The sequence below is a fragment of the Pelobates fuscus genome, chromosome 2, assembly GCF_036172605.1.
Source record: "Pelobates fuscus isolate aPelFus1 chromosome 2, aPelFus1.pri, whole genome shotgun sequence".
Lineage (NCBI taxonomy): Eukaryota > Metazoa > Chordata > Amphibia > Anura > Pelobatidae > Pelobates > Pelobates fuscus.
Genome location: NC_086318.1, coordinates 112542819 through 112569490, shown reverse-complemented (window position 1 = coordinate 112569490; position 26672 = coordinate 112542819). Strand labels below are relative to the sequence as shown.

Here is a 26672-nt window from a genome sequence, read left to right as displayed (position 1 = left end):
AAATATGAGATGCAGAACAGGGATGTAGAATTGATAATTGATGAATGGAGATGAACCTTGGACAAGATTTGTACTTACTGGAACTAAGACTAGATTGTTCTACTCCCCAAATGCATTCTTCCTAGTGGCAAACATTTGGCAAATAGAAGTACTAAGTATACCCTGTTTCCTGAGCACGTATCATCACTTCAATATCTAGTTCTGTTGTATATAAATAGTGGATGAAACTTATTTGCTACTAAAGTAACATGCTTTCATGCCTTCAGCATTTGAATTCTGCAAACATCACAGCATAAGTGATAACATGCTTGCCTGGTAGACATATTGATCATTTCTGACAATTATGGACACTCCATATCTATTTATAAAATACATGCATATTATTTTGACTGCTTTTTATACACATCAGAAATAAGAGTGGTGCAAAAATATGGCAATCTGTAAACCCTACAAGGGATGCACTTGGCTTCACAGATGCAAAGTTTAGATGACATTTGCAACAGTGTTAGACCTGTCTATTCATGTAAGTGATACATTTTCGCCACTAGAGGACACCATTGTTGCATGAACCAGTCATTTATTATCGCTGCCACTACTTCATTTTATACCTAAAAATTTCTGCTTGCCTAGTGAAAATAATAGTAGTAACTTTCCACATTTGGCATAATTGTTTTTTTAAAAAATTACACAGTTTAAACACAGTATGATCTTTTATTGACAGAGAGCCAAACAACTACACCATTTCAACATGTAAACTCAACGCAAATTTTGCTAATTGCTACCCTTTTGCCTTGATGATATATTTGTACCTCATTTAAACATACTATTTATATTATCATTTACATACATAGCACCATAAAGCTTCACACATAGGATCCATTACAATACATTTATATATCCTAGCACCTGATTCTACTGTCAGTTAAAATAGATTGTTCTGCTATATTCATCATTTTTCTATTTAGATGTGAATGCCATAACATAGGTTTATTCTTGAGGTTAGTAAATAAAGTGAAATGAGGTGAATTGAAAAATATATTTACACATTTAGATCCGAGTTGGGAAAATTATCCTGCAACAACTATATTCCCATACTACAATTTCTGGTATAAATGTGCAAATTATATTTTTGTGTTAGCCGTATTTGAATGAATAGTAAATAAAATCATAGCTCGGGCCTGGATCATGCAGAATTGTTGAGAATGTACTACAGTAACAAGGGGGAGATTTATCAAGGCAAAGTCAGGTGCTATTTTGGGGCAAAGTTCTAAATAAGGATCAATCATCACGCAAACCCATACAATATCTCTCAACATTTAGTACTGTACTTTGCTCACAAAACAACATTTGGTGGTTTGCCTTTATAAATCTCACCCTTACTTGTGATGAGAAATCAAACCAAAAAAAATGATTATTAAATACATTTAAATATGTGATTATGTGTAATATAGTAATTGCTAGTCCCTAAAATTCTTTAAAGAAAAAAAGTCTACAAAAGAAATTAAAGCTGATCCATTCTTGTGGTTCTGGTATCATTTCCTCCATTGAACTCTGGGGTTTGCTATATTTAAGAAACAAATAATACATTTCTTGTCTCATGTAGAATGTTGTATTTTGACAGGATTACCAAGCTAATGATAACGACCAAGCTGTGGTAGAGATCTGTATCACTCGGATTACCACTGCTATCAGAGAAACTGAGTCCATTGAGAAACATGGAGAAGCACTGGTCTTGCTTTGGGAATCCTGTTTGGAACATAATCTGAGATCTGCAGCTAAAGATGAAGATACCCCACATGGAAAAATAGCATCTGACATCATGAGCTGCATCCTGCAAGTGAGCACATATGTGTTACTGACTGGCATGTTGTACAGTTAGCGCTCAATGTCACACTGTTGCAATAACATACATTCACATTCTAGTAACGCTTTGTAGTCCACATGTTGCTAATGGATAATGAACTATGGGACTCCTGTGGTTTTTACAGTTCTTTTTCCAAAATATCTTATGAGGCCGCAGTGTAAGCTCGTAAAAGTGATTCATTGATTGAAAAGTAACTGTGAAAATTGGCATTTAGCTCTGAGGTTCTAAATGGCTGAAAGGCTCCCAATGCAGGTTCACATTTCTGGGATTATTCCCAGATGTCTGTGCAAATACATACTTTCCCAAATTGATGACACACTTAGCCAACATGATGACCATTTTGGTACATAAACCTATCTTGTGTACTGTAACACCAACTGAATTCATTATCACATCAAAACATTAAGTTGGTGTTAAGGGCCTAACGTGTGCATAGGACATGTTCTAATAGATAGAGAAGGAAATGTTCCCTGCATCAATTCACCAAAATCAGAGACAATTCAGGAGACTGAATATGACTCAAGTTCCTATTTATTAGACAAGACAGGCAAAACATAATAATATTCAGTGAGTGTGATGAAGTATGACCCAGATAGACTTTGAAAGTGCCCTTTTACTAACTGATTGTATCAACCTTTTTAGTTGTTTCTATTCCTAAAATTAAGTGTAGACTGGCCATTCACACTGACAAAATAAAACCAAGACCAAATTCTCTTTATAATAGCTAGTTTTATGATTAAAGGAACACAGAAGACACTGTAACCATTTTAACTCATTGATTTGGTTATAGTGCACGGAATCCAGTGTTAAGTTCGGCGGCAAATTTTAATTTAGTTGTAGTCAGTCTTTTGACTAAAAAGCCATTTTAGTTTTAGTCGTATTTTAGTCATCCGAATTGTTTTAGTTGACTAAATCTCCAGTATATTTTAGTCGATATGACTAAGATGTAATGGGTTTAGTTAAAGCCTCTGTATGTTTTGCCCCGTCCCCAGCCCCACTGTGTCTCTTTGTGTCCTTCTAGTCCCTCTAGGTATCTCTCTCCCAAGCCCTGGTCTGTCTCTTTGGCCCCTTCAAGAGCTCCTCTATGCAGTGTTAATTCTGGCAGGAAATTTCAATTTAGTTTTAGTCATAGTCTTTTGACTAAAAAGCCATTTTAGTTTTAGTCATATTTTAGTAAGCTGAATTGTTTTAGTTTTAGTCAAGTTTTAGTTGGCTAAATCTCAAAAATGTTAGTCAACTAAAGTTTTGCTAAAATTGTTAGTCGACCTAATTACAAATGTGGTTCATTAAAAGACATTAAAATCGCACCCTCGCACCTTACTTAAAGAAGCTCTCTTCCTCTGCTGATGAACTAGCTTGATCATGAATGTTCACGCAGTCTGTAACAGTCTGTGACTGCGCAAACAAAAACAAACTGTTGCCATGGTAATCCGTCAGCATAATGGGTGTATTCGGCTTCCGAACAACACTAGTGTTCGGCATTCAAATGCACCATTAGTGTAGCTGTGTAATAGCTACACTAAGGGTGCATTCGAATGCCAAACACTAGTGTTGTTCGGAAGCCGAATGCACCAAAATTTTACAGTGTAACAGCCTGTTACACTGTAAAATTTCAGTGCATTTGGCTTATGAACAACACTAGTGTTTGACATTTGAATCCACCCTTTGTGATGATCAGCACTCCTGGGTCTCCTTCCGGTTTCACTGCTGCATGGGCGGAATGTGGTGCAGAAGGAGGAGGCAAATGTCTGTAAGCTCTGCTGACTGAGTAGTGGCAGGAAGGAACTGGGCAAAGCTGCTGACTGTGTGTGCTGACCTGTCCTGGTATCGCAGACTGGGTAAGTAATGAGTTACAATTAAACATTGGATTTTACTTTTTGTTAGAGCTTAAACCTAGGCATTATTTAAAACATAGTATGCAAATGATTGAGCGCTTATTTGGATGTGTGTTTCTGAATACATGAGGCGGTGCTGTATGTAAATATTTGTATGTTTTAAGTTTATATCTTGGTAAATTAGTCCTTTTGATAAGTTTTGTGTGGTGGCATTTGGCACTTAATGGCCATATTTAGCTGTGCATTATTTTTTGTTTATTATTATTACTGCTCAGAATTATTATTTTTTTTTTATTAAAAAAAATTGTCTTAAAAAGACACAAAAGGTGCTCCCCTGGTCGCCCTCCATAAGCGCCCTCTTTCAGAGTCCCATACAAATTTTTATCAGGACTTCCCAGGAAAAACAAGCCAGGGAGATTAAAAAGACAGGACAAATTTATCTATTTTTCTCCAAAACTGTGGCTTTGTCTAGTACAGAGCAGGGTGAGGAGGTGGTTGAAGATTTAACGGACATTTGTGACACTGATGTAGCTGCTACATGCAGTTCTGACATCCAGTAGTATTGCCAGAGAAACTGAGGCAAAAACACTTAAAAAAAAAAAAAATTTATTATTATTATTTGTAAAGCGCCACCAAATTCCACAGCACTGTGCAATGGGTGGGCGAACAAATGTGTAAATGTAACCAGATGAGTTGGACGCACAGAAACAGAGGGGTTTAGGACCCTTCTTAATGAGCTTACATTCTAGAGAGCGTGGGGTATAGTGACACAAAAAGGTAAGGGTAGGGCTGCTAGAATAATATCAGTTGTAGGAGAGAAATCAGGGTGCGGGGCCAAGCTATTAACAGTTTCATTGATATGCTTTCCTTAGGAAGTGAGTCCTCAATGAAGGACTAGAGACTGGGTGAAAGTCTAACAGTGAAGTAAAGAGAGTTCCACAGGAACGGTGCAGCCCTAAAGAAGTCTTGAATGTGAGCATCAGAGGTGGGAGTACAGCCAGAGTATAGATGTAGGTCTGCGGTAAAGCGTAAGGGCCTAGACGGGACATACTTGTGTATAAGTCTAGGCCCTTACGCTTTACCGTAGACCAACGGCTTAGAGATTTGTAAGGAAGAATCAGAATTTTAAATTGAGCCTTATATCCTACGGCAACACAATGCAGTAATCTCACCATTCTTCTTCTTCTTTTATTATTACCATTTTGTGATCCTTGTTTGCAGATAGCACGGTCCTCTAGGGTAAACAACAGGCACAGTCCTTTGGTTTTCATATAATCCAGGCAAATTTATTGGCAAGTACACACAGCAACACAACTAAAACATAAAATGTAACAGGTTTCCCTTTAAACAAAAACCTAGCTCATCTGAGCACTGACTCACTTTTAATATCCCTCTCTATCAGGGTTAAACTAACAAAACATATCGTTGGGTTGCACCAACCTTATTAGATAGCAACACTCTACTCTCCTTTCTGCACTCCAGTGCTCTCAGCTAGCCTGCTGCTTTCCTTTCTGCACTCCCAGTGCTCCAAGCCAGCCTTGACTGCTTTCCTTCTGCACACCCAGTGCTCAGTCTCCTTGACTCTCTCACAGGAGAGAACAGCCTCTCTCCTACTTGCTTCCAGGGAGGAGGCCAGCAATCCCCCTTTACCTGCCTAGCAGGGAGGGGTTTATTCCCACTGCTGCAGCTAATTATCTGCTGCTGAGCAGTGGGTTGGAGACAGATCAAAACTCTGGCCTGGAACTTATTTCTCCCAGTTGTATGTAAACTGTGGAGTGAAGCATTGGCCCACCCTGCTCTCCAAATGCTCCACCCCAGGGGCCCATAACTAAACTTTGGTTTGTGTTGCCTACAACACATACTACACATACTCCCCCTGGGGTTAAATGTTATAGGCCTATCTGCCTTCACTTTATCACAATTTATATAGCACCAACACATACAGCACCAAAATAATCTGCAATGTTTTAGAGTTATAGGAAAGCACTGCTCAAACAAGCTTACAAGCTAAGGATTTCAGGTGGGTAGATATACATTGTTAGGTGGCTTGTCCAGAGACACTTACCGGTGAGGTGGCCTGACTTGAATGTGGGTTTCTTGATTTTAATTCAGTGATGTTACCACTGCTTTAACCGGGCAATCTGGGCCTGCCCATCTCAACATTGTGGAATAAATAAGTAAATTATGAATTAGACAAGTTTTTAACTTGATAACTTTTTCTGACTTGAGCAGCCTTAACAGCAATAAAAATAAACCACGCATTGTGGATGGATATCACCTTAATAATTGTCACATGGTACCAGGCAAAAGTCTGAAAATGTTATCTTTTGATTACTGAGCCTGGACCATAGTTTAGGTCTCTTTCTGTGACGTTTATGGTATTTAGAGAATGGCGCCCTTATTGAAAAAAACATCTGTTGAGTGTTATGGGCGAAGGTACTTCCAGAGACATTTTTTTCCCTTTAAGGTGATAACTACAAGTAGTTAAAGGGGCACTTTAAGCAATACAAAAGCATAACTTATTGTGGTGGTTGTGATGCTTGGAAGCTGTGGGTGGGTGATGTTTTTTATTTTTATAATAAAGCAGTTGTTGGATGCAGATGAAAGGGCATCTTTTAGAATGCTTATAAGCCATTTTTAAAATCATAGTTGCATTACTTATGACAGTTTTTACAGAGTTTGAGGCAATAGATATTTGATTATATTTTTGCCAAACATGAAATACATTTGTCCATGCTTATTTGCATTTTTTTTATGTATGATTTATACCTAATATTCATCTTTGATATGTTTACTTACCCACAAGCTTATTAGATGCAATACCAAGCACTTAGCAGAGCTTTTAAGACATTGGGTAAAAAATAATATACCCATCTTCCTGCCAAGTCTGCTTCAATTATAAGCTAAACAAATATGGAAAGTTACTTCAATTACAAAATATTGTTTTTTTTCTGTGGTTCATATTTTATACGGAGCTCCGTTTTATTTCTAAATCGGCTTTACTTCTCACTACTGATAGTTTTAAGAACGAAAAATATGGATTGTTTAGTCAACATTTTTCCAACTGCAACTCTGTATTATACATTTTCTGTTATTATTGCTGATACAGCATTAATTATCTCTTAAAGGGAGAGCACCATACAAAACAGAGAATGTTAACCTCTTGCACCCCAGCAATGTGTAAATATGGATTCCCTTTTTTGCAGTATAAAGCAATGCAAAATAAAGCATAGCCTACAAAAGGGATAGGCAACCTTTGGCACTCCAGATGTTGTGGACTACATCCCCCATAATGCTCTAACACACATAATGCTGGCAAAGCATCATGGGAGGAGTAATCCAAAACATCTGCAGTGTCGAAGGTTGCCTATACCTGGCCTACAAGCTCCAATCGCCTTCCAGATCTCTCTGACACGGCTTGTTCCTTTTCATGTATGATGATGGTCGTTTAACGAAGTTGCCCACCCTCCTTCTTCCCACAGCTCCACAGTATTCTTTGCAGTGCAAACTTAATGGCTGAACTCTTGCAGCCAATGACATGAATGGAAGGATGGGAAGGCTAAGTACACCATAGAAATGTTTTGCAGGTTGCAGTATCAGACTGCAATTCCATGTTTGGTGCCAATGCATGTTGTAAATGTACTAATTGTAGGTGATAGAAGAAACCTTAACACACAAAGTGCAAGTGAGGTGAGGTATTTCAGTTACTCTCTTAATAGGTGCGACTTCCCCAGTGTTTGAAAACCACTTAAAAAACACAAAGTTAAAATATAGAACAAGAACAGATAGGGGGCGCTCCAAGTAGTGAATCAAGGCAATAAAAATACTTATACAGACTGGTTCTTCAGTTCATATGTACACCACCTAGATGTCAAAGACAATAGCACATAGCATAATACTGTATGGTGGAGAGAATTTTTAAGAACAGTATGTCAATTGCCAACTCACAATCTGCAGAGCCACGTATAGTAGGCTCTGACTATAATCGCATGCTCTGATGTCTCAGGAAATACACCTCCACTCTCAATGCCCAGAACTCGACTGATCCCAGGAGTCAGCAAAGAAAATAATTGGTAGGTCCGGAGTATTAAAAAAATGCTAGAAATAGCTATTTTAATCAAAGGTATTAAAATAAACAATAAACGTATTGTAGTGTTCCTACTGTTTTTATACAATACTTTTATTGTTTATTTTAATACCTTTGATTAAAATAGCTATTTCTAGCATTTTTTAATACTCCGGACCTACCAATTATTTTCTTTGCTGACTCCTGGGATCAGTCGAGTTCTGGGCATTGAGAGTGGAGGTATATTTCCTGAGACATCAGAGCATGCGATTATAGTCAGAGCCTACTATACGTGGCTCTGCAGATTGTGAGTTGGCAATTGACATACTGTTCTTAAAAATTCTCTCCACCATACAGTATTATGCTATGTGCTATTGTCTTTGACATCTAGGTGGTGTACATATGAACTGAAGAACCAGTCTGTATAAGTATTTTTATTGCCTTGATTCACAACTTGGAGCGCCCCCTATCTGTTCTTGTTCTATAATTGTAGGTGATGATTTAGGAGGTACAATGAGGGTAATTATTGTTATTTATACAAAAAGTGAGGTGGCAGAAACCCCATGGGAGTTAATTTCGCAGTTTAAAAAAAAAAAAATACACAAAAAAACAGGGCTTCAAATAAAAAAACAAAACAAAAAAAACCTTTGAATCTTTATAGCAAAGTCCCCAATAAAAAAAAGTACAAAAGTGTTTTAAATATTGTAGTGTTTCTATGTGAAATATTCCTGCAACCACCACAAAGGTCCTCTCAGTAGGAATCCAGACAAGTGCCAGCTTCTCTTCCGTTCTTATGTAAAGGTAGATCTTGGCCAACTGGTGGGGGGCTATTAAATTAAAATTTTTGCAGGGGCCGTTGGGGACATAAGGATTGGCTCCTGTAGAAAGTAAAGCAATCTTCAGTCTGCAAGGACTCCAAACTGAATGAGCCTTCGAGACTTCATATTATTATAGGTAACATATAAGCAAGTCCTGTATAATATATTAATCACTTACCATTGTGTGTATTAGATGATGCTGTATGGGTTTGCAACATGTCTCCAATAAATTAGAAGTGAATCTATAAAACGCTTTAGTCTTTCTTATTCTGAGTACTGTACACCGTAGCAAGCATTCTAAATTGTGGCGGCCAGTACTGGATGCACACTCAAGGGTAGCTCATATGGCATATATTGTGCCTTAAAGGACCACTATAGTGCCAGGAAAATATACTAGTTTTCCTGGCACTATAGTGCCCTGAGGGTGCCCCCACCCTCAGGGTCCCCCTCCTGCCTGGCTCTGGGGAGAGGAAAGGGGTTAAACTTACCTTTCTCCAGCGCCGGGCAGGGAGCTCTCCTCCTCCGATCCTCCTCCTCTCCTCCCATTCGGCTGAATGCGCACGCGCGGCAAGAGCTGCGCGCGCATTCAGCCGGTCTCATAGGAAAAAATTATCAGTGCTTTCCTATGGACGCTTGCGTGCTCTCACTGTGATTTTCACAGTGAGAATCACGCAAGCGCCTCTAGCGGCTGTCAGTGAGACAGCCACTAGAGGATTTGAGGGCTGGATTAACCCATTTATAAACATAGCAGTTTCTCTGAAACTGCTATGTTTATAAAAAAAATGGGTTAACCCTAGCTGGACCTGGCACCCAGACCACTTCATTAAGCTGAAGTGGTCTGGGTGCCTAGAATGGTCCTTTAACTTGACACCCTTCTTTCAGCAATTTATGTCAAAGTTTGTGGTAAACGCGTTTTTTGCATACATTTTGCATTTTTTTTTATCTTTATATTCACTGACAATCAGTACATATAATGATAAATATCAAAAGTTGTGCAACAAATAATTGGTTATATTACGCAGTACGTTGTCTGTTACACTGTGGTTATTCTTTACAGTATTTGCTATGTACAATATACAGCTCAGTTCTGATAATTGTAAAATGACTATCAATAGTTTTACAATATAACAAGTGAGAGAAGATATAGTGTTAACATATCATTTTGATTGTGAGAATTACTTGTCTCTTTAACCCCTTAAGGACACATGACATGTGTGACATGTCATGATTCCCTTTTATTCCAGAAATTTGGTCCTTAAGGGGTTAAAGGGGTTTACCAGCGTCAAGGCATCTAGCTTCGGTTTGTCGGTTCCACTCTGAAAGAGGTTACTAACTTGATTGCGTTCTACGAAGAAGTAAGTAGAAGTATAGATCAGGGTGTTGCAGTGGATGTGATCTATTTGGATTTTGCCAAGGCATTTGATACAGTTCCACACAATAGATTAGTGTTCAAACTCAAGGAAATCGGTCTAGATGAAAATGCTTGTTCTTGGGTAGAACATTGGCTTAAAAACAGAGTACAAAGAGTTGTCGTTAATGGTAAATTTTCAAGCTGGACAGAGGTGGCAAGTGGTGTCCCTCAGAGGTCTGTTCTGGGACCCCTTCTATTTAACATGTTTATAAATGATCTTAAAGACAGCATTGAAAGTCATGTTTCAGTGTTTGCAGATGACACAAAACTTGGTAAAATAATACAATGTGAGCAAGATATTACTTTGCTGCAGAGGGATTTAGATAGACTGGGGGACTGGGCACTCAAATGGCAGATGAAATTTAATGTTGAAAAATGCAAAGTTATGCACTTCTGCATAAAGAATACACATGCAACGTATACCCTTAATGGAAGTGAATTAGGGATAACAGCACACGAAAAGGACTTGGGAATTGTTATAGACAACAAACTATGCAACAATGTGCAATGTCAATCAGCAGTGGCCAAGGCCAGTAAGGTATTGTCATGCATGAAAAAGGGCATTCATTCTCGGGACGAAAATATAATTTTGCCTCTTTATAAATCACTGGTAAGACCACATATTGAATATGCTGTGCAATTTTGGGCACCTGTTCTATAGAAGGATATTATGGCACTAGAAAAAGTGCAGAGGCGGGCTACAAAATTAATAAAAGGAATGGAACATATCAGCTATGAAGAAAGGTTAACAAATTTAAACCTATTTAGTTTAGAAAAATGTCGCCTGAGAGGGGATATGATAACATTATACAAATACATTCGGGGCCAATACAAACCATTGTGTGGAAATCTATTCACAAACCGGACTTTACACCGGACACGAGGCCATGCGTTTAGATTGGAAGAAAGAAGATTTTGTCTAAGGCAAAGGAAAGGTTTTTTTTACTGTAAGAACAATTAGGATGTGGAATTCTCTGCCTGAAGAAGTGGTTTTATCAGAGTCCATACAGATGTTCAAACAGCTACTAGATGCATACTTGCAAAAACAGAATATTCAAGGATATAATCTTTCAATGTAGGGTAATAACTGCTTGATCCAAGGATAAATCTGACTGCCATTCTGGGGTCAAGAAGGAATTTTTTTCCTAGCTTGTTGCAAAATTGTGCTTCAAACTGTTTTTTTTTTTTTTTTTTGCCTTCTTTTGGATCAACAGCAAAAAAACAAATGTGAGGAAGGCTGAACTTGATGGACGCAAGTCTCTTTTCAGCTATGTAACTATGTAACTATGTAACAAGTAAGAAGTACAGGGGGGGAGAGAGGGTATCCCACTAGGCACTGGTGGAAGCGTATTGTGCGTTTTAAATTTTTTTATCAATCTGACAGACACTATGTGAGGTCGGGTGCATCCCCTGTCTCATGTTGTGTCAGTTTGTGTCTGGACTGTGTGAATGTGGTCCCATTATATTGTGCATCTGGTGTCTGTTGAGACAGTGGCCCTGTGAGGACACCTGTGCGGAGGGCAGTATGGTGGCTTATGAAGCCCAGTACCCAGTTCAACAGAGAATGTGTCCTTATTCCGCATCCTGACCAGTGTCTCGCCAGTTAAGCCACCTCCCATTCCCGTATGCCTCTTGGGACCCCGCCCACCAGAAAGGGGAAGAGCGTTAGGGAGGGGCAGGGGTGGGAGGGCAGTAAGGGGTTGAGTATCAAGTCAGGTGTCACCTTTCCATCCGCGGGGTGGGGGAGAGGTGTACCAGACACCCATCTCATGTTCCCATATAGCCTTCCCATGGTTGCCAGATTTTTAAAAATATAGATTCGGTGTTTGTGATTTGGGCGGTTAGTTTATCCATTAGATAGGTATCTTTCATTTTGGCTATTACTTAATCCATGGTGGGTGTGGAGGTCTTGAGCCACACCTGAGTCAGGGCACGTCAAGCTGCTAAGGTAATTTTGTTGTGGAGCTTTTACGCCTTTGATACAAGGCCCTCTTTAGGCTTGGCTAACAGAAAGGACCAAGAGTCTTTATCTATCTGCCTGTCAAGGTTTTTTTTTTTTATATAATTCTTTATTTTTTCATGCATAGACAATATACATGGTCTTGCCATGCCCCGACAGCAGTAGCGAGACTAGCATTAAGTATAGGCGTAACATTGCAGCAAGGAACACATGTTGAACTGCACATTTTTATTTTTTTAACAACACGGTAAACAAGTATGTAAGTCGGTTGTGTGTAGTGGTAAAAGCGGAAAGAAGCCGCATGTCTCCGTCTCACAGTGCAATTGTGAAGCTGTTGAGGTGGTGGGCTAGTATGTAGGCCTCGTGAAATGGAGGAGGTAGCTCTAGAGGGCACGAACCCATGATAGTCAGTTTAGGCAGAATGTGTTTTTGGCCAACCCTTTGGCCAAGGGTAGGAAGTATTTCAAAATAGGGTTCTACTCTCCCCGATAAAGTGCCCTATCCTATGGGGTAACTGGGTGGGGGGTCTGAGTAGTGAAGCCGGTTGTGGTCATCTATATGTCCCACTGTATGTGGTGAGTAGTGGAGAATGTCGTCGTTTGTCAGGATATGAATACAACAGCGTAGGGAGTGTTTGACAGCGGCATGCATTCAGGGCAATAGTATAGCAAAAAAAAATAAAAGAACCTAAACATTTGGTATCAGCGTAAACTGATGTAAAGATATAAAAATAAAACAATTAGAAAACATTTATAAAACTCAGGTCACAGAGTTCTGGTCTCTGCCAGGGACAAACTGTGTGATCTGGGAGGGTGACATGGAGGAGTGTGGCCGCACTGAAAGGCCCAAAGCCTGCAGGATAGTGGGGCCCTGCGCTGCACTCGATGCTCTGTATGCCTTCCCATCTTTGGTGACTGTGATGGATCTGGGGTAAGTCCATCTGTAGAGGAGGTTTGCTGTCAGCAGTGCCCGCATGAGACGTTTCATTGATTTCCTCCAGACGAGTGTTGCCTTGCTCAGATTTTGAAAGAAGGTGATTGTATGGGATTCAAATTAAAGTGGAGTTTTGGCCGATGGGGTGGTGAGTCCCGAGGTTGGGAAGAGGAGGCCAGCATCAGGCCGATATCTTGGTTGCTACCCGTCCTGGCTGGTCGCTATGATTTGCGCCCCATTGATGCTTCTGTAGGTACTTCGTCTGGGCTTGGACGTGGTAAGACTTTGTCGAAAGCCTGCAGTGTTCCAGAACCCGGTTTCCGGCAGCTGCAGAAACTCCACGCGGTTGGCCCGTGATCCTCGGCGCCGCATTTTTGCACTCGGGGTATATACAAAATGGCATCAGCCAGATCAATTGTGCAGCTGGATGCCGCGTGTATCTTGCGGTAAGTCGGGTTTTCCCGAGCTGAGGTATTGGAGCAGTATAAGATGGCGTCTTGCTCCCCACACTGCCGGCTCCGCCACCCCGAGTATGTTTTTTATGAGGTTCTGCACATGAATCCAGAACTGCTCCACCTGTGGGCACGCCCCCCACATGTGTATGAAGGTCTCCCGCATTCCTTCCAGCAGACATAAGTAGTTTTTCCTATTCTAAATAATTTTATAGATGTAGTGTACTATCTTATGAACATTTTATAGGTTATTTTTTTTCTCTTTTAGATTGTATAGTCTGAGCTCTCTATCCCATTACCTGCCCTCTGATCTCAGCAAATGAGTAGTTGGGATTCTGTCATATTTTTGTTTTGTTATTGTAGGATTATCCCCTAGTCGGGAGCACAGCTTAGGTGACCTTCCCAGATCTAAGTAGTTTGGACGAGTGGATTCTTCTATAGACTGTGACTTGTGTCTAGAGTTCGGGGACCATCTTGCCTTCTTTCCTGTCATCTTACATAGTTTAGATTTTATGGGATTGTTCTTGCTGCAGAACACAGATTGAAGTTATGGCCGTTGCTTCCCAGATATCGACCAAGTCCTCCCCATCCAGGGTCTGTGCTAGGTCTTAACTTATCAGGCACTATACTCACTGCACATCAAGCTAAAGTTCTCAAGAGAGGTCTGAAATATGCCCCAACAGCTAAGACAGACCCTTTTGTAGCCTTTCTAGATGTACAAAAATATATGAGGAATTTGACCCTGAAACTTTTTTTCTCAGTAATCCTATCCATGTAAGGCCAGAATCTGAACAAGCAGTTTTTCACCATACATCACTAAGAAATAAATCCACCTTCTGCCCCAGGAATCAAATGAGTGGCCCTATAAGTGCCTTTAATCTAGCCATTTCGGCCGACAGAGAGAAATTTCCCAGCAAGATTTCTGAACAGAAACACAATTTAACTGTGTGGGAAGTAAAGGCACTAAAATAATTAAGTAATAACAAAAATATCACAATAAAACCAGCCGATAATGGCCGTGGTATTGTAGTCCTCAATACTGTATATTATGATAAGTAATGTAAAAACATATTGAGTGACCAAAACACTTATAAACTACTTAAAGGAGACCACATATTAGAAACAAAACAACATCTTCTAACCATATTAGAAAGGGGTAGATTCCTGGGCGTACTAAGCAAAAAGGAATTAGATTTTGTCACCACCATATATTTGGAAAAAAAAAACAGTATTTTACCAACTCCCAAAAATACACAACAGTCTGACGCAACCTCCAGGCAGGCCCATTATTTCTGGGATCGGGTCCCTTACTGGTAACTTATCTCAGTACATTGATGTGCTGCTGCAACCTTTTGTGAAATTAGTCAAGTCCTATCTAAAAGATAGTTGGGATTTATTAAGGACAGTAGAAGGGCTTAAATGACAAGATGACTATCTGATGGTGACATGTGATGTCACATCTTTGTACACCGTCATTCAGCACAATGTGGGTATGAAAGCTGTGAGACAGACATTATATGAGGATCCCTCCATGTATGTCAAACATAGTTCCCTATAGAATGTATCGATTTCATCTTGAACAACAATTTCTTCTGGTATGGGGTATACCTCCAGATCAATGGTACAGCTATGGGGACCAGGTTTGCTCCCAGTTATGCTTATATTTTTTTGGCCTATTGGGAATATCTATTCATCTGGCAAGGCCATCCCTGGGTAGCAAACCTGGTCCTCTACAGACGTTACATTGGCAACTGTTTCTTTATCTGGAAGGCTACAGAGACAGACTTACTAGGCTTTCTAACATATGTTAACACCAATGAATTCAATCTCTCCTTCACATATAAATACAGTTACACATACATAGATTTTTTTTGATCTGGTGCTGTATATGGATCAACATGTTTTAAAGTCCAGGACATTTTTCAAGAGTGTAGATGTGAATAGCTTTATCTGGACCTCAAGCTGCCACTACCCCTCTTGGCTACCAAGTATCCCATATAGTCAATTTTTAAGAGTAAAAAAGAACTGCTCAGACCCAGAAGTTTGTAAACCACTAGAGAAGGTTAAACAACAGTTCATTGAAAAAGACTATGACATACATCTCTTGGACACAGCTCTAGAAAAGGTGGAGGGGATAGAACATTCCATTGTCTTAACAGATAAGAATAAGAACACGCAAAACAAAGAGCAAGGGGACAAGTTTAATAGTTCCCTGTGCCCGTTTGTATTTAACCACAGTGCCCAAACACATCTTTTAAAGAAAAGCATCTTTAGACATTGGCATTTGTTATGCCAAGATCCAGTATTGGCACCTCATCTACCCATGAAACTTAGGGTGATATTTAGAGGGGCACCAACACTAAAAAGCAAGTTAGTACGTAGTTATAAGAATCCCACTGTAGGCAAACATTTTTTAAATACAGAAAAAAGCTTTTTTAAAATGTGATAATTGTTATGTCTGTAAGCTGACAAGCTCTAAAAAAAGGCAAAACAATCACATTTCAGTCCTATGTTACTGGCCACACATTCAATATAAAAGATTGTGACACGTGTAATACCAAGCAGGGCATTTACATGTTGGGCTGCCCTTGCGGCCTTCAATATGGGTGCCAAACAAAAAGAACAATGAAGATCAGGTTAAGAGAACATGCCTATAATATTAAGAGGATTCAAAAAACACTCTTTATCACATCATTTTAAGATCCACCACAATAGTAATCCAGCTTTACGTACATATTGTGGTTTTCAAAAAGTATGTGTACCTTGGAGATGAGGAGAATTAAGTAAAAAATTAATTTATCAAGATATGTATTGGATTTTAAACCTGAGAACTTTAGCCTCTTCAGGACTTAATGCTGAATTAGAGCTGGCAAATATTTTGTAGCAACATGCCTCTTTCCCACATTCCTTTGATTGTTATAATTTAACATCACTCCACTATCTCTACACATATAATATGATTGCTTACTCATGCCCTTTTTTGGATTCTTTCAGAAACTTGATATTTCTTTGCTAATTTTATAAGTTGCTATAACTGTACATCACTTAATTTTCTCATCACACATATAATATGATTATTTATGTATGCCCTCTCTAGGATTCTCTTAGATATTTGACATTTCTTTGTCAATCTCTAGTATTATTCCTATCATCATATATGGGTTCCAACCAAAAGGGGGCACCATATGTGAGAATATAAGATTGCTTCTGAGGGAAGTTATCTTAAAAGCTTACATTATGGCAAGGTTGGTTTATACTTTGTAATCTCTTTTCACAACATCTTTGCCCCTAATCATTTGCTATAACCTAACACTATTTGATTGTTTTGTTAAGCTGCATGATGTATTTATTAACTTACCTCCCCTTCCGGACCTCACTAGCGGTCTGAAATTCCCCTACGTACATCATTATTATCTTTCCCACCATATGTGGGCTCTAACTAGAAGGGAGACAAGATATGTATACACATAAGAATGTTACTAAAGAAGGTCAAGACATCTAGCATAATACAATAATTTTTATATAATATCTATGTAAGTGCCTCTACCCCTGTCCAGATCCACCCTTGACTGGAACCGACTAAGGGCTCAGGATATATTTTGCATTGGTCCGATATCACCTTATTAGGAAAGAAGTAACACATCACTCATCGTAAAGTATCGCATTTTTTTGTAAACAATGTTATCGATATCTGCTTAACTCGGGCACTTGCTTATTGGTACGGGAGTTCCCTGGGAGAGCATTTACAGAGCATCAGAGTGTTATGTACATAAGGTATTAATCAGAAAATGTAGGTACTTACTCTTATCTTTTGTAGGAAATTAATATCCTGAATATTAAGCATCATAAACTTCAACCCTTCTTTAGTCATGTAAAGTCTTTCAAAAGGTTCTATATTTTGGGTTTCCAAGCCAAGGAAAACATGTTACATAGCAACAATGACAAAAATGATAAACATTTAACACCAAAAAGTGGCTTTCCACTAAAAACCCATAATCTCCCTGCGCGGCGAGATTCATACTCTTTGTAATTTCTTTCTTAGCTTTCATACGATTAGTATGGGAGATATAATCCATTATATAACTATAGGAGGTGAGTAGAAGAGGAGAAAAAAAAATTATATATACCGTATATATATATGTATATATATATATGCAACGTGTCACTGCTTGCCTCTCTTCCATCTCTGACTGGATGTCGTCACGCTTTCTCAAACTTAACCTCTCTAAAACTGAACTCCTTGTCTTTCCTCCTCCTAATACTGATCCTCCTCTCTCACTCTCCCTTCAAGTCAGTGATATCCACATGAGTCCATCCCTACAAGCGCGCTGTCTTGGCGTCATACTTGACTCTGGTCTCACCTTTGAGTCTCACATCCAGTTTGTTGCCAAGTCCTGTAGGTTCCAACTCAAAAACATAGCCCGCATCCGCCCCTTTCTTACGCAAGATGCTACCAAGGAGCTTGTCCATGCTCTAGTAATTTCCCGCATGGATTACTGTACTGTACAAAAGCCGTACTGCCCCGCTACAGTCTGTAATGAATGCTGCAGCTAGACTGATTTTCCTATCCAGTCGGTCCTCTCACACCTCGCCCCTCTGCCAGTCCTTACATTGGCTCCCTGTATCCTATAGGAGTCAATTCAAAGTGCTAACCCATACATTTAAAGCACTGAACTATTCCAGCCCCTCTTATATCTCTTCACTGATCCAGAGGTATGCCCCTCCTCGTACCCTCCGCTCTGCCCGCGACCACCTCCTGACCGCTGCTCGCACCCGTACGGCCAACTCACGCTTGCAGGACCTCTCCTATGGAATAACTTGCCTACTGCCATCAGACTCTCCCCTAGTCTTCAATCATTTAAGAAGGGCCTTAAATCCCATCTCTTCAGGAAAGCGTATGGCCTCCCAGAGTAATCTCTCCCTTACATACCTGTCTCTTGCTCTCCTATGGGATAGTGCTTTGCTCTCTCCTCCAGCTCTGCTTCACTCCTACTTGATATTTCCTGTCCTAATGTTTCTAATACCCCACCTCCTATAGACTGTAAGCTCATTTGAGCAGGGTCCTCTTCAACCTATTATTCCTGTAAGTTTTCTTGTAATTGTCTTATTTATTGTTACATCCCCCCCTCTCAAAATATTGTAAAGCGCTACGGAATCTGTTGGCGCTATATAAATGGCAATAATAATAATAATAATAATAATAATAATAATAAAGGTTGTTTATATATTAGTATACATTTATGGGCGCTCATTTCTCTTCGAGGTGAGAATTTTTTTTTTAATTTAAAAATTTTAAAAAAGGAAAAGAAAAGATGATAGATCAGTTGCCTAGTAAATGTAATTAATACCATGGTTGTAGAAATATATTTAACCATTTACTATTTTCATTGTGGTTCTCTTATTTCCTTGCTAATCTATATTATAGCATTGTTCTCAAAATGATTGCAATTTTCTAAATTACTTATTCCTCTTCTCTCTTATCTCCTCCTCTCTGTCCCTACTCTTCCCCAGAATTTGATATCCATAATACCTTCCTTGTCCTCTCCCCTCTTCATAAATAAAACTGATTAAACATCCAACATAAGGAAGGAAAGATAAAATCATACACACCTGTACATATATCTTTCTCTATATGGGATTTTATTTTAAATTACGTATAAAGAAATATTATTAGTATTAGTGTAAATATTTAACTTTTAAGTGCGATTTTATCTCTTTTTTCTCTTTCACTTTCCCTCTTCTTTGTGTCTCTTACTTATCCTCTTTTATATATGTTATGTGTGTTCATTTGTTTAACTTTTTAATATTTTTAACCGTGATGTTTTGTATTTAAAACTTAAATAAATAAATGCTTGCAAATTAATGATATAAATTTAAATTTTTAAAAAGTGCCTTTGTGTATGAATCCTTTGCCTTGGAATTAATATAGATAAATTAATACATTTAAGTATTTGTGTACTTCTTTATATTTATTCAGTGTAGATCTATGTAAAATATATTATGTGAGTATTTGTCTCATTACATGCCTTCTCTTTAACCTTATACCCCTTATTTTTTTTCTCTATTGTATTTACATTCCCTTTATTTTCTTTACTTTTTCTTCCCTTTTCCTTCCCCTTATATCTTAGATTTGTATCTCTTTATTCAAATGAAATCTTTAAAAATAGTGTTGAGTCTAAAGTGCCTTATTCGTTTACAAAAAAAAAAAAAAACAACACATAATAAAACACTCTCTCCTTTATACCCCTTTCTTCCCTTTTCCCTCTTTCCCCCTCTCCTTTCCTTCCTTCCCCTTTAAGAGAGATTATTTCATTTAAATCTATTGCTTCTTTTCTCTTAATCCTCACTCTCCTTTATAGTTAACCTTTAATTCTTGCCCTTGAACTCTTTTTACAGTTTTCATTTTGACCGGTACTATTTAAATGAATATCAACCCATTTTCTGGCTTCTCTAACTTCATTAATAGTATAGGATTCATCTTTATAGTTAATGTAAATCTTTACAGGACGCCCTGCCCCTTCTGCGTCTTACATCACTTCCTGATGACCTTCTTACTCTTATCTGTTATCCAGTCTTATGCCCACTAAGAGGTAAACACATAACCCCTAAGTGGGTATCATAGGACAAACAACCAGAAAAATTCTATATGATTTAACTATTTACTATTGTCAGTCTGATTTTAGTACAGATCTAAAAATCTAAAAATGATTGATACTAGCTCCGGACATAATCATTAGTAGATTACGATGTTTATAGGAGCCATGCTAATTTAAATTACTATTTCGGATGTTCCGGACATAAGCATTAGTACATTACGATGTTTATAGGAGCCATGCTAATTTAAATTACTATTTTGGATGTTCTGTGTTTACCTCACTTAATTTTGCTTTATTTTATCTTATTATATTAAGTATGTTTCTAATTTTGTGAAGTATATTTTATATGTTTATATATTTTCTTGCTCTATCAATACAATGTACATAACAATGTTTTGAATGATCCCAAACAACATTTTTAGACATTAGTCTGCATTTTTAAGAAACCTTTGCTGCCACTTCCAAAGCAGAGTAAAAATTGCTTAGAAGCAGCCACCGCACCTATCTTGAAAAAGCCCCACCCAGAAAGGTGAAACGCGTTGATGGTACCGGACGTTCTCTCCAGCAGCTGGTGACCACACACAAGGTTTTTACCTTCTATAAGAGATACCCTTGGCGTTCCTCTGGGCGCAGATCGTAGACAGTCTGTTTAAGTGCACAAAGCAGACGCTGTCTCTTCTGGGGATGTGCGTGGGAAAAATATTCGGTTCGGTTCGGCATTCCGAAATTCGGGACTTCGGAACTTCGGCACTTTGGTTAGGTTCAGCACTTCAATACTTCTGGAACTTCGTCACTTCGGAACTTCGGACTTCAGGTAAGTTTAGGGTTAGGGTAGGGTTAGAGGTAGGGTTAGGGTTAGAGTAGGGTTAGGGGTAGGGTTAAAGGTAAGGTTAGGGTTGGTTTAGGGGTAGGGTTAAGGGTAGGGTTAAGGGTAGGTTTAGGGGTATGGGTAGGGTTAGGGTTAAAGGTAGGGTTAGGTGTAGGGTTAGGGGTAGGGTTAGGGTTACCCTACCCCTACTTAAACCCTACCCCTAACCCTACTCCAAACCCTAACCATACCCTAACCCTACCGCTAATCCTACTTCAACCACTACCCCTACCCCTAAATCTAACCCTACCCCAACCCCTATTTTTCATTATTCCCACTATGGTTGCATATAAAGGGTATTTTAGTTGTATCTCTGCCTATAAGTTTTTTCTTAGATTTTTCTCCATTATAGCACACAAGATCTTTTCTTTGGGTTTTCATAATATTCTCCATGCAGGTTTGTAATTCCGTTGCATCATAGCCATTTTCTATGAATTGTTGTCTGATTTTCTTCTGCTTGTGCTTTAGAGTATTGCATCTTGCGTGATGAAAAATTATATTGTCAATATAGCGATGATAGGACACCAAGTTCGCAAAAAATGTGCTGGGAAACGCAATATTTTCTTCCCAGTATGCCATGAATAGATTTGCATAACTGGGCACGAACTTGGTGCCCATCGCCATCCCTGTAGTTTGTATGAAGAATGAGTCTCTGAACCAAAAAAGGTATTTGTTAAAATCAATAGGATACCTTCAAGAATAAAATCAATCTGTAGTTCCTTAAAATCTGATTTGACTAAAAAATGCTTCACTGCTTCCATACCAATATTGTGAGGTATGATGCTATACAGGGAACTAACGGCGCAAGTCACTAAAAGATAATTTTCTTGACATTCTATTCTACCTAAAATTTGTAATATGTGGATGGTATCCTTTAGGTATGATGGATGTTTGGTAACCATGGGTTGTAATAAAATATTGATGTATTCAGAAATTCGAGAGGAGACAGAATCTCCTCTAGAATCACTCACAAAGATAGAGCCAAATACAGAACCTGGCTCTGGTGTGTATTTCCTTAGGATCCTTTCTGGGAGATCCAAACCCCACTTCAAATGGTGTAATGGTGATCCAATATCCTCCCAAAAGATGATGAGTTGCAGGCTCATCTTTGTGAGTGTGTTTTATTGAGATTCTCATATGTGTATGCTTTAATAAGGATAATATGCACTATTGTGTATCCCTCTGTTTCAGTTTCAGCATTATTGGCTGTATCAAGAAGAGTGGGAAGTAGTTTTAGCCCCACCTTATGTGTTTGTGTATTATATGTCTTAAGGTGTAGATGAAGAGGAAAACTCACTGGTGTATTGAGCTAATCACTACTGAACTATATACTATTTGCTTTTGCTATTTTGTACATTTGATATGTGCCATTGTGATTAATCCCCTTACTTATGCTCAGTTAGATCTTCTGAGTAAAACAATATGCCCAATGTATGAAACTATTTTGTGAAGTTGCAGTGATGTATCAGATAAGTTTTTAAATGTGAATTTTCATAGATGGTGTTGATGTGTTCTATTTTGAAATATTTTAGCAGACTGTGAATTTAAACTCCACCACAAAGGCCTACCATTGCTTAAATGAGACACCCCTGGGTATTTCAAAAGACATATTTTGAATCTTAGAGTGGAATAATCTTTTGATAATTTGTACTAATATTCTTTTTTTCTGCCTTTTTGACACACCCTTTGAGATTATACTGTATATTTTGCAATCCTTATGTGTTCTACGGCAGTATAACATTTCAAATATTGCTCAGCTAATCCATCTGAGCACAGCAATACCCAAATATGCACCTTTGCCAGGTATATGTGAATATTGAAGGAGCACATTTAAGACTTAGAGCATTTTAGCAGGTTACTAATTCAAACAACCCCACAAAGACCTACCATTTCTTAAAGTACAATAAATCCATGTGGATGTTGAAATGTAAAGTTTGAGACATACTCATTTTTTTTTTAAATGTGATGCTTTGCCTTTGTCTCATTTAGCATTTAACTTCCTAAGCATCTGCAACGTTTTACACACACCTTTAACATTCTTTAGTTAATGCTATACATTTTTTTCTATTTTTTCTTTTTGTCTTTTAACAACTAATGTAACACTAAACTCTCCAATTTTTCACAAACTACCACCAACACCCAACACAGTTAACTAAATAAATACAAAAATGAAAAAATTAAATATTGAAAATCAGCATTCTAAATATTAGCAGCCTCTTTTGCCCTTCACATGCTCAGCATCTTTAAATTTTAAACATAACAACAACCAAAAAAAATAAAATATACATTAAGAAGCCAAAACTTCTTCACCCTGAGCACCTTTGGTCAAAGAAAGTCAAGCGTAGGAAAAATACATAAGACAAAGTATTCGCTACTTTATCTTATGTTTTAAAGAAAACTCGATCAGAAAGGAAGACAAGAAGAACAGATTCTGAGAGAGGAAGACAAAAGAGAAACAATAGAAGAAAGATAAGGACTTTTTTTTTTAAGGACTTTGCTATTGCTATAAGATTCAAAGTTTTTATTTCTTTGTTTATTTCATGCTTTGTTTTTTGTTTTGTTTTTAGCAGATAGCTACCTGGGAATTTAGCTCCTGTGGAATTTCTGTCACTCCACTTTATTTTTTATTTTTTAGGGAGTGCTGACTTTAATACATCGTTTAGTTTCATTTTTTACTTTATATTTTGTTTTGCTTTTATTTTTTATCTTTCCTCTGTGTGGTACTTTATATGTCTGTTTTGGGCCCCCTGTGACTTTTGAGCAGCCCATTGTTTTGCTAACCTGACCCTGTTTTGCTTTAATGTGTCTGTTGTTTTTTTTTTTTATTTTACTTAACTCTTGTTATATATACTTGTCACATCTATTGAACGTGACAAAAATGTTATTTCTGATTCTCTGCTAAAAAATCCTGTCTCAAATATTGCATGACATCTGAAATCATATACTTTTTATATTATCCTATAATTTTTCTGCAAATGTATTTTGTATTTTCTGTTAACTATTCAACAAATTTTCATATGAATATCATACAAGGAATGTAAAAGTAAAGGTGTTAATGATAGATAAACCTAGAAATTCCACCGATTAATTGTAAAAAAGATCTTGCATTCATGTTATTCTCTTCAAGATAACACAGACACACTGTTTCTATATGCAAATATGTACTTATTGTACACTGTATTTTTTTTTTAGATAGTTTTTTTTTTTTTTGATAGTTTTAGATAGTTTTAGTAATATGACAGCATTGCAAATATGTGTCTTCATGTAGTGTTCAATTTACATTTGCAGAACTATAACAGACCCACGGTTATGTCATTGGCTGTTCCAGTGGCTGTGAAGTTCCTTCAGAGGGGAAATAAGGAACTGTGCAGGAATATGTCAAATTACATTTCTCTGGCAGCCATTGCCAAAGCGGATCTTTTGGCCAGTCACATAGAGGCAATCCTCAGCAGTATTATTAAAGGTACATATGTTACATGTTTTTATTCTTGTCTAAACAGTTAAACAATAACTAGAGCATGGCTTCTGTAATGAACCAGTAATTGCCATTTTATATTGTGTCTTTCCACTAGATAGGCTCATTATTTAAAGAAACATTACTTGCCCTCAGATATGCAACCCTGGGATATTTCTTTTTTTTTTTTTTTTTTTTAAATTCTTTATTTTTGCGGTGCATATATAAAACCATAACAGCAGACATGTGGTGCCCCAACAGCATTCCGCACGCTGAGTATCAACATTTTAACATTGGGGTTAATATAAATCTGTGCACCTTTTTTATATAAGTATAGTGAGGTTATTCACGTTCAAACTTTACGCTGGATATACAATTAAATTTGTGACGTTGAGATTATGCGGGTTATATGGCATTACATTACTGAGGAGTACAAACATTTTTACATATGCCAGGTTTATAATTGTTTGAATTCTTGCTTTAGTGCAGAACCAAGAGGGTCTTAACAGGTAGGAGAAGACAGAGGAGAGACAAAGCGGGAAAAAATTACATTTGTCATCCCGCTATATTGCATGAGAGTCCTGAATACTTATGTGTGCCCGAGGCTGCTTGGTAGGGTCATCTTCCGCCCAGTGCCCAGAGTCTGAGATTGTCCCCTATACAGTCCTCCCACTCAACCGATGCTGACTCTGGGGTCTTGCCAGGTGTGCTCGCTTATCTGGTAGTTGATGTTTGGTTGAGGAGCAGGGGTGCTGGAGCCCTCTAGGATTCAGAGGCGCAAGTTCAGTTGTCGGTAAGTTGAGCCGCTTGGTGCAACCCTGGGATATTTCTAAATATAGGAATCCACCTATGCAGAAATTGCAATTTATGTACACAAAATCTCTCCCAGTGTGTCCAGGGAGCCTAGCTGGGTTACGTGACTTCCCATGTGCAATAAATTAATTCATGAATCATCCCCCCCCACCACCACCCACTCATGATGCAAGTGATTTATATTGCAATTACAAAAATAAATAATCAAACTAGAAAAAAAACAGGGTGAGGTAGGGGTACATCACATTAAAGCACATGTGCTAAAATTATAAGCCAATTTATAGCTTTTATCATGTCACTTTGTCTTGTATCTATTCCCTTGAACTATTTTCCTTCCCAAATTGTTTATTTACTTTCTCTGTACGGAGTAAATTACATTGATCAAGTTAAGGAGTTCCAACCCTATTGTACCGTATAACTGTGTGAAATGTATCAGATAGTTTAATCCAGACATCCCAAGTCTCCCGATAAATCCAGGAGACTTCCGCATGTTTAATGAGGTTCCCGGACACCCGCTAACCATGTATAATACCAAAATCCCGGAAATCACACACACAATCTGACATACAATGCATGTCAGATTGTGTGTGTTTGATTTTCAGGATATTACACATGATAAATGCTCCCTACTCATTACCCAGCTGAAGTGGTATGCTGCCATTTCCTCCCAGCGGAAAAAAAGAGAAGGAAGCTGGAGGCAGCACCAGAGCAGGCAGCATGCTCACTCCCATCAGCCTCAGTCCAGACACCAAAAAGTAAGCTAACAGGTGCTGCAGTATATGTCAGATTGTGTGTGTGTGTGTGTGTGTGTGTGTGTATGTGCTAGTGTGTGTATGTGCTAGTGTATCTGAGTGTCTTTGACAGTGTATGTGTATGTGTGTTTGTGTGTGTGTGTGTGAATATGTGTATGTGTCAGTGTGTATATGTGCCAGTGTGGGTATCTGAGTTTGTGTGTGTGTGTGTGTGTGTGTGTGTGTATGTGTATGTGCCAGTGTGAGTATCAGAGTGTGTGTGTGTGTATGTGTATGTGTATGTGCCAGTGTGAGTATCAGAGTGTGTGTGTGTGTGTGTGTGTGTATGTGCCAGTGGGGATATCTGTGTGTGTGTATACACCAGTGTGGGTATCTGTGTGTTTGTGTGTATCTGAGTGTATGTATGTATGTGCCAGTGTGTGTATTTGTGTATATGTGCCAGTGTGGGTATCTGAGTTTGTGTGTGTGTGTGTATGTGTATGTGCCAGTGTGAGTATCAGAGTGTGTGTGTGTGTGTGTGTATGTGCCAGTGGGGATATCTGTGTGTCTCTGTGTGTGTGTGTGTATCTGTGTGTGTGTATTTGTGTGTATGTGCCAGTGTTAGTATCAGTGTGTGTGTATGTGCCAGTATGGGTATCTGTGTGTGTGTGTGTGTGTGTGTATCTTTATGTATGTGCCAGTGTGGGTATCTGAGTGTATATGTGTGTGTCAAGGTGTGTCCATGTGTCCGTGTGTTAATGTGTAAATAGTTGTAATATGCTGTGTGTACCTGGGTGAGGGTTCCCGCTTGTGGGACGCGAATGGGGAGTGCGGCCACCTCCCTGAAATGAGTTTTGGCATGTTGGGATGT

At 38.4% G+C, this 26672-nt stretch overlaps 1 protein-coding gene across 1 annotated transcript in view; it reads left to right on the top strand.

Moving 5' to 3' along the window:
• VEPH1 (ventricular zone expressed PH domain containing 1) overlaps positions 1-26672 on the top strand; it is a 446092-nt gene that overhangs the window by 22451 nt on the left and 396969 nt on the right. The window contains exons 3-4 of the mRNA XM_063442580.1: positions 1622-1837; positions 24092-24266. Coding sequence (XP_063298650.1) covers positions 1622-1837; positions 24092-24266 — 391 coding nt within the window. The remainder of the gene's footprint in view (positions 1-1621; positions 1838-24091; positions 24267-26672) is intronic.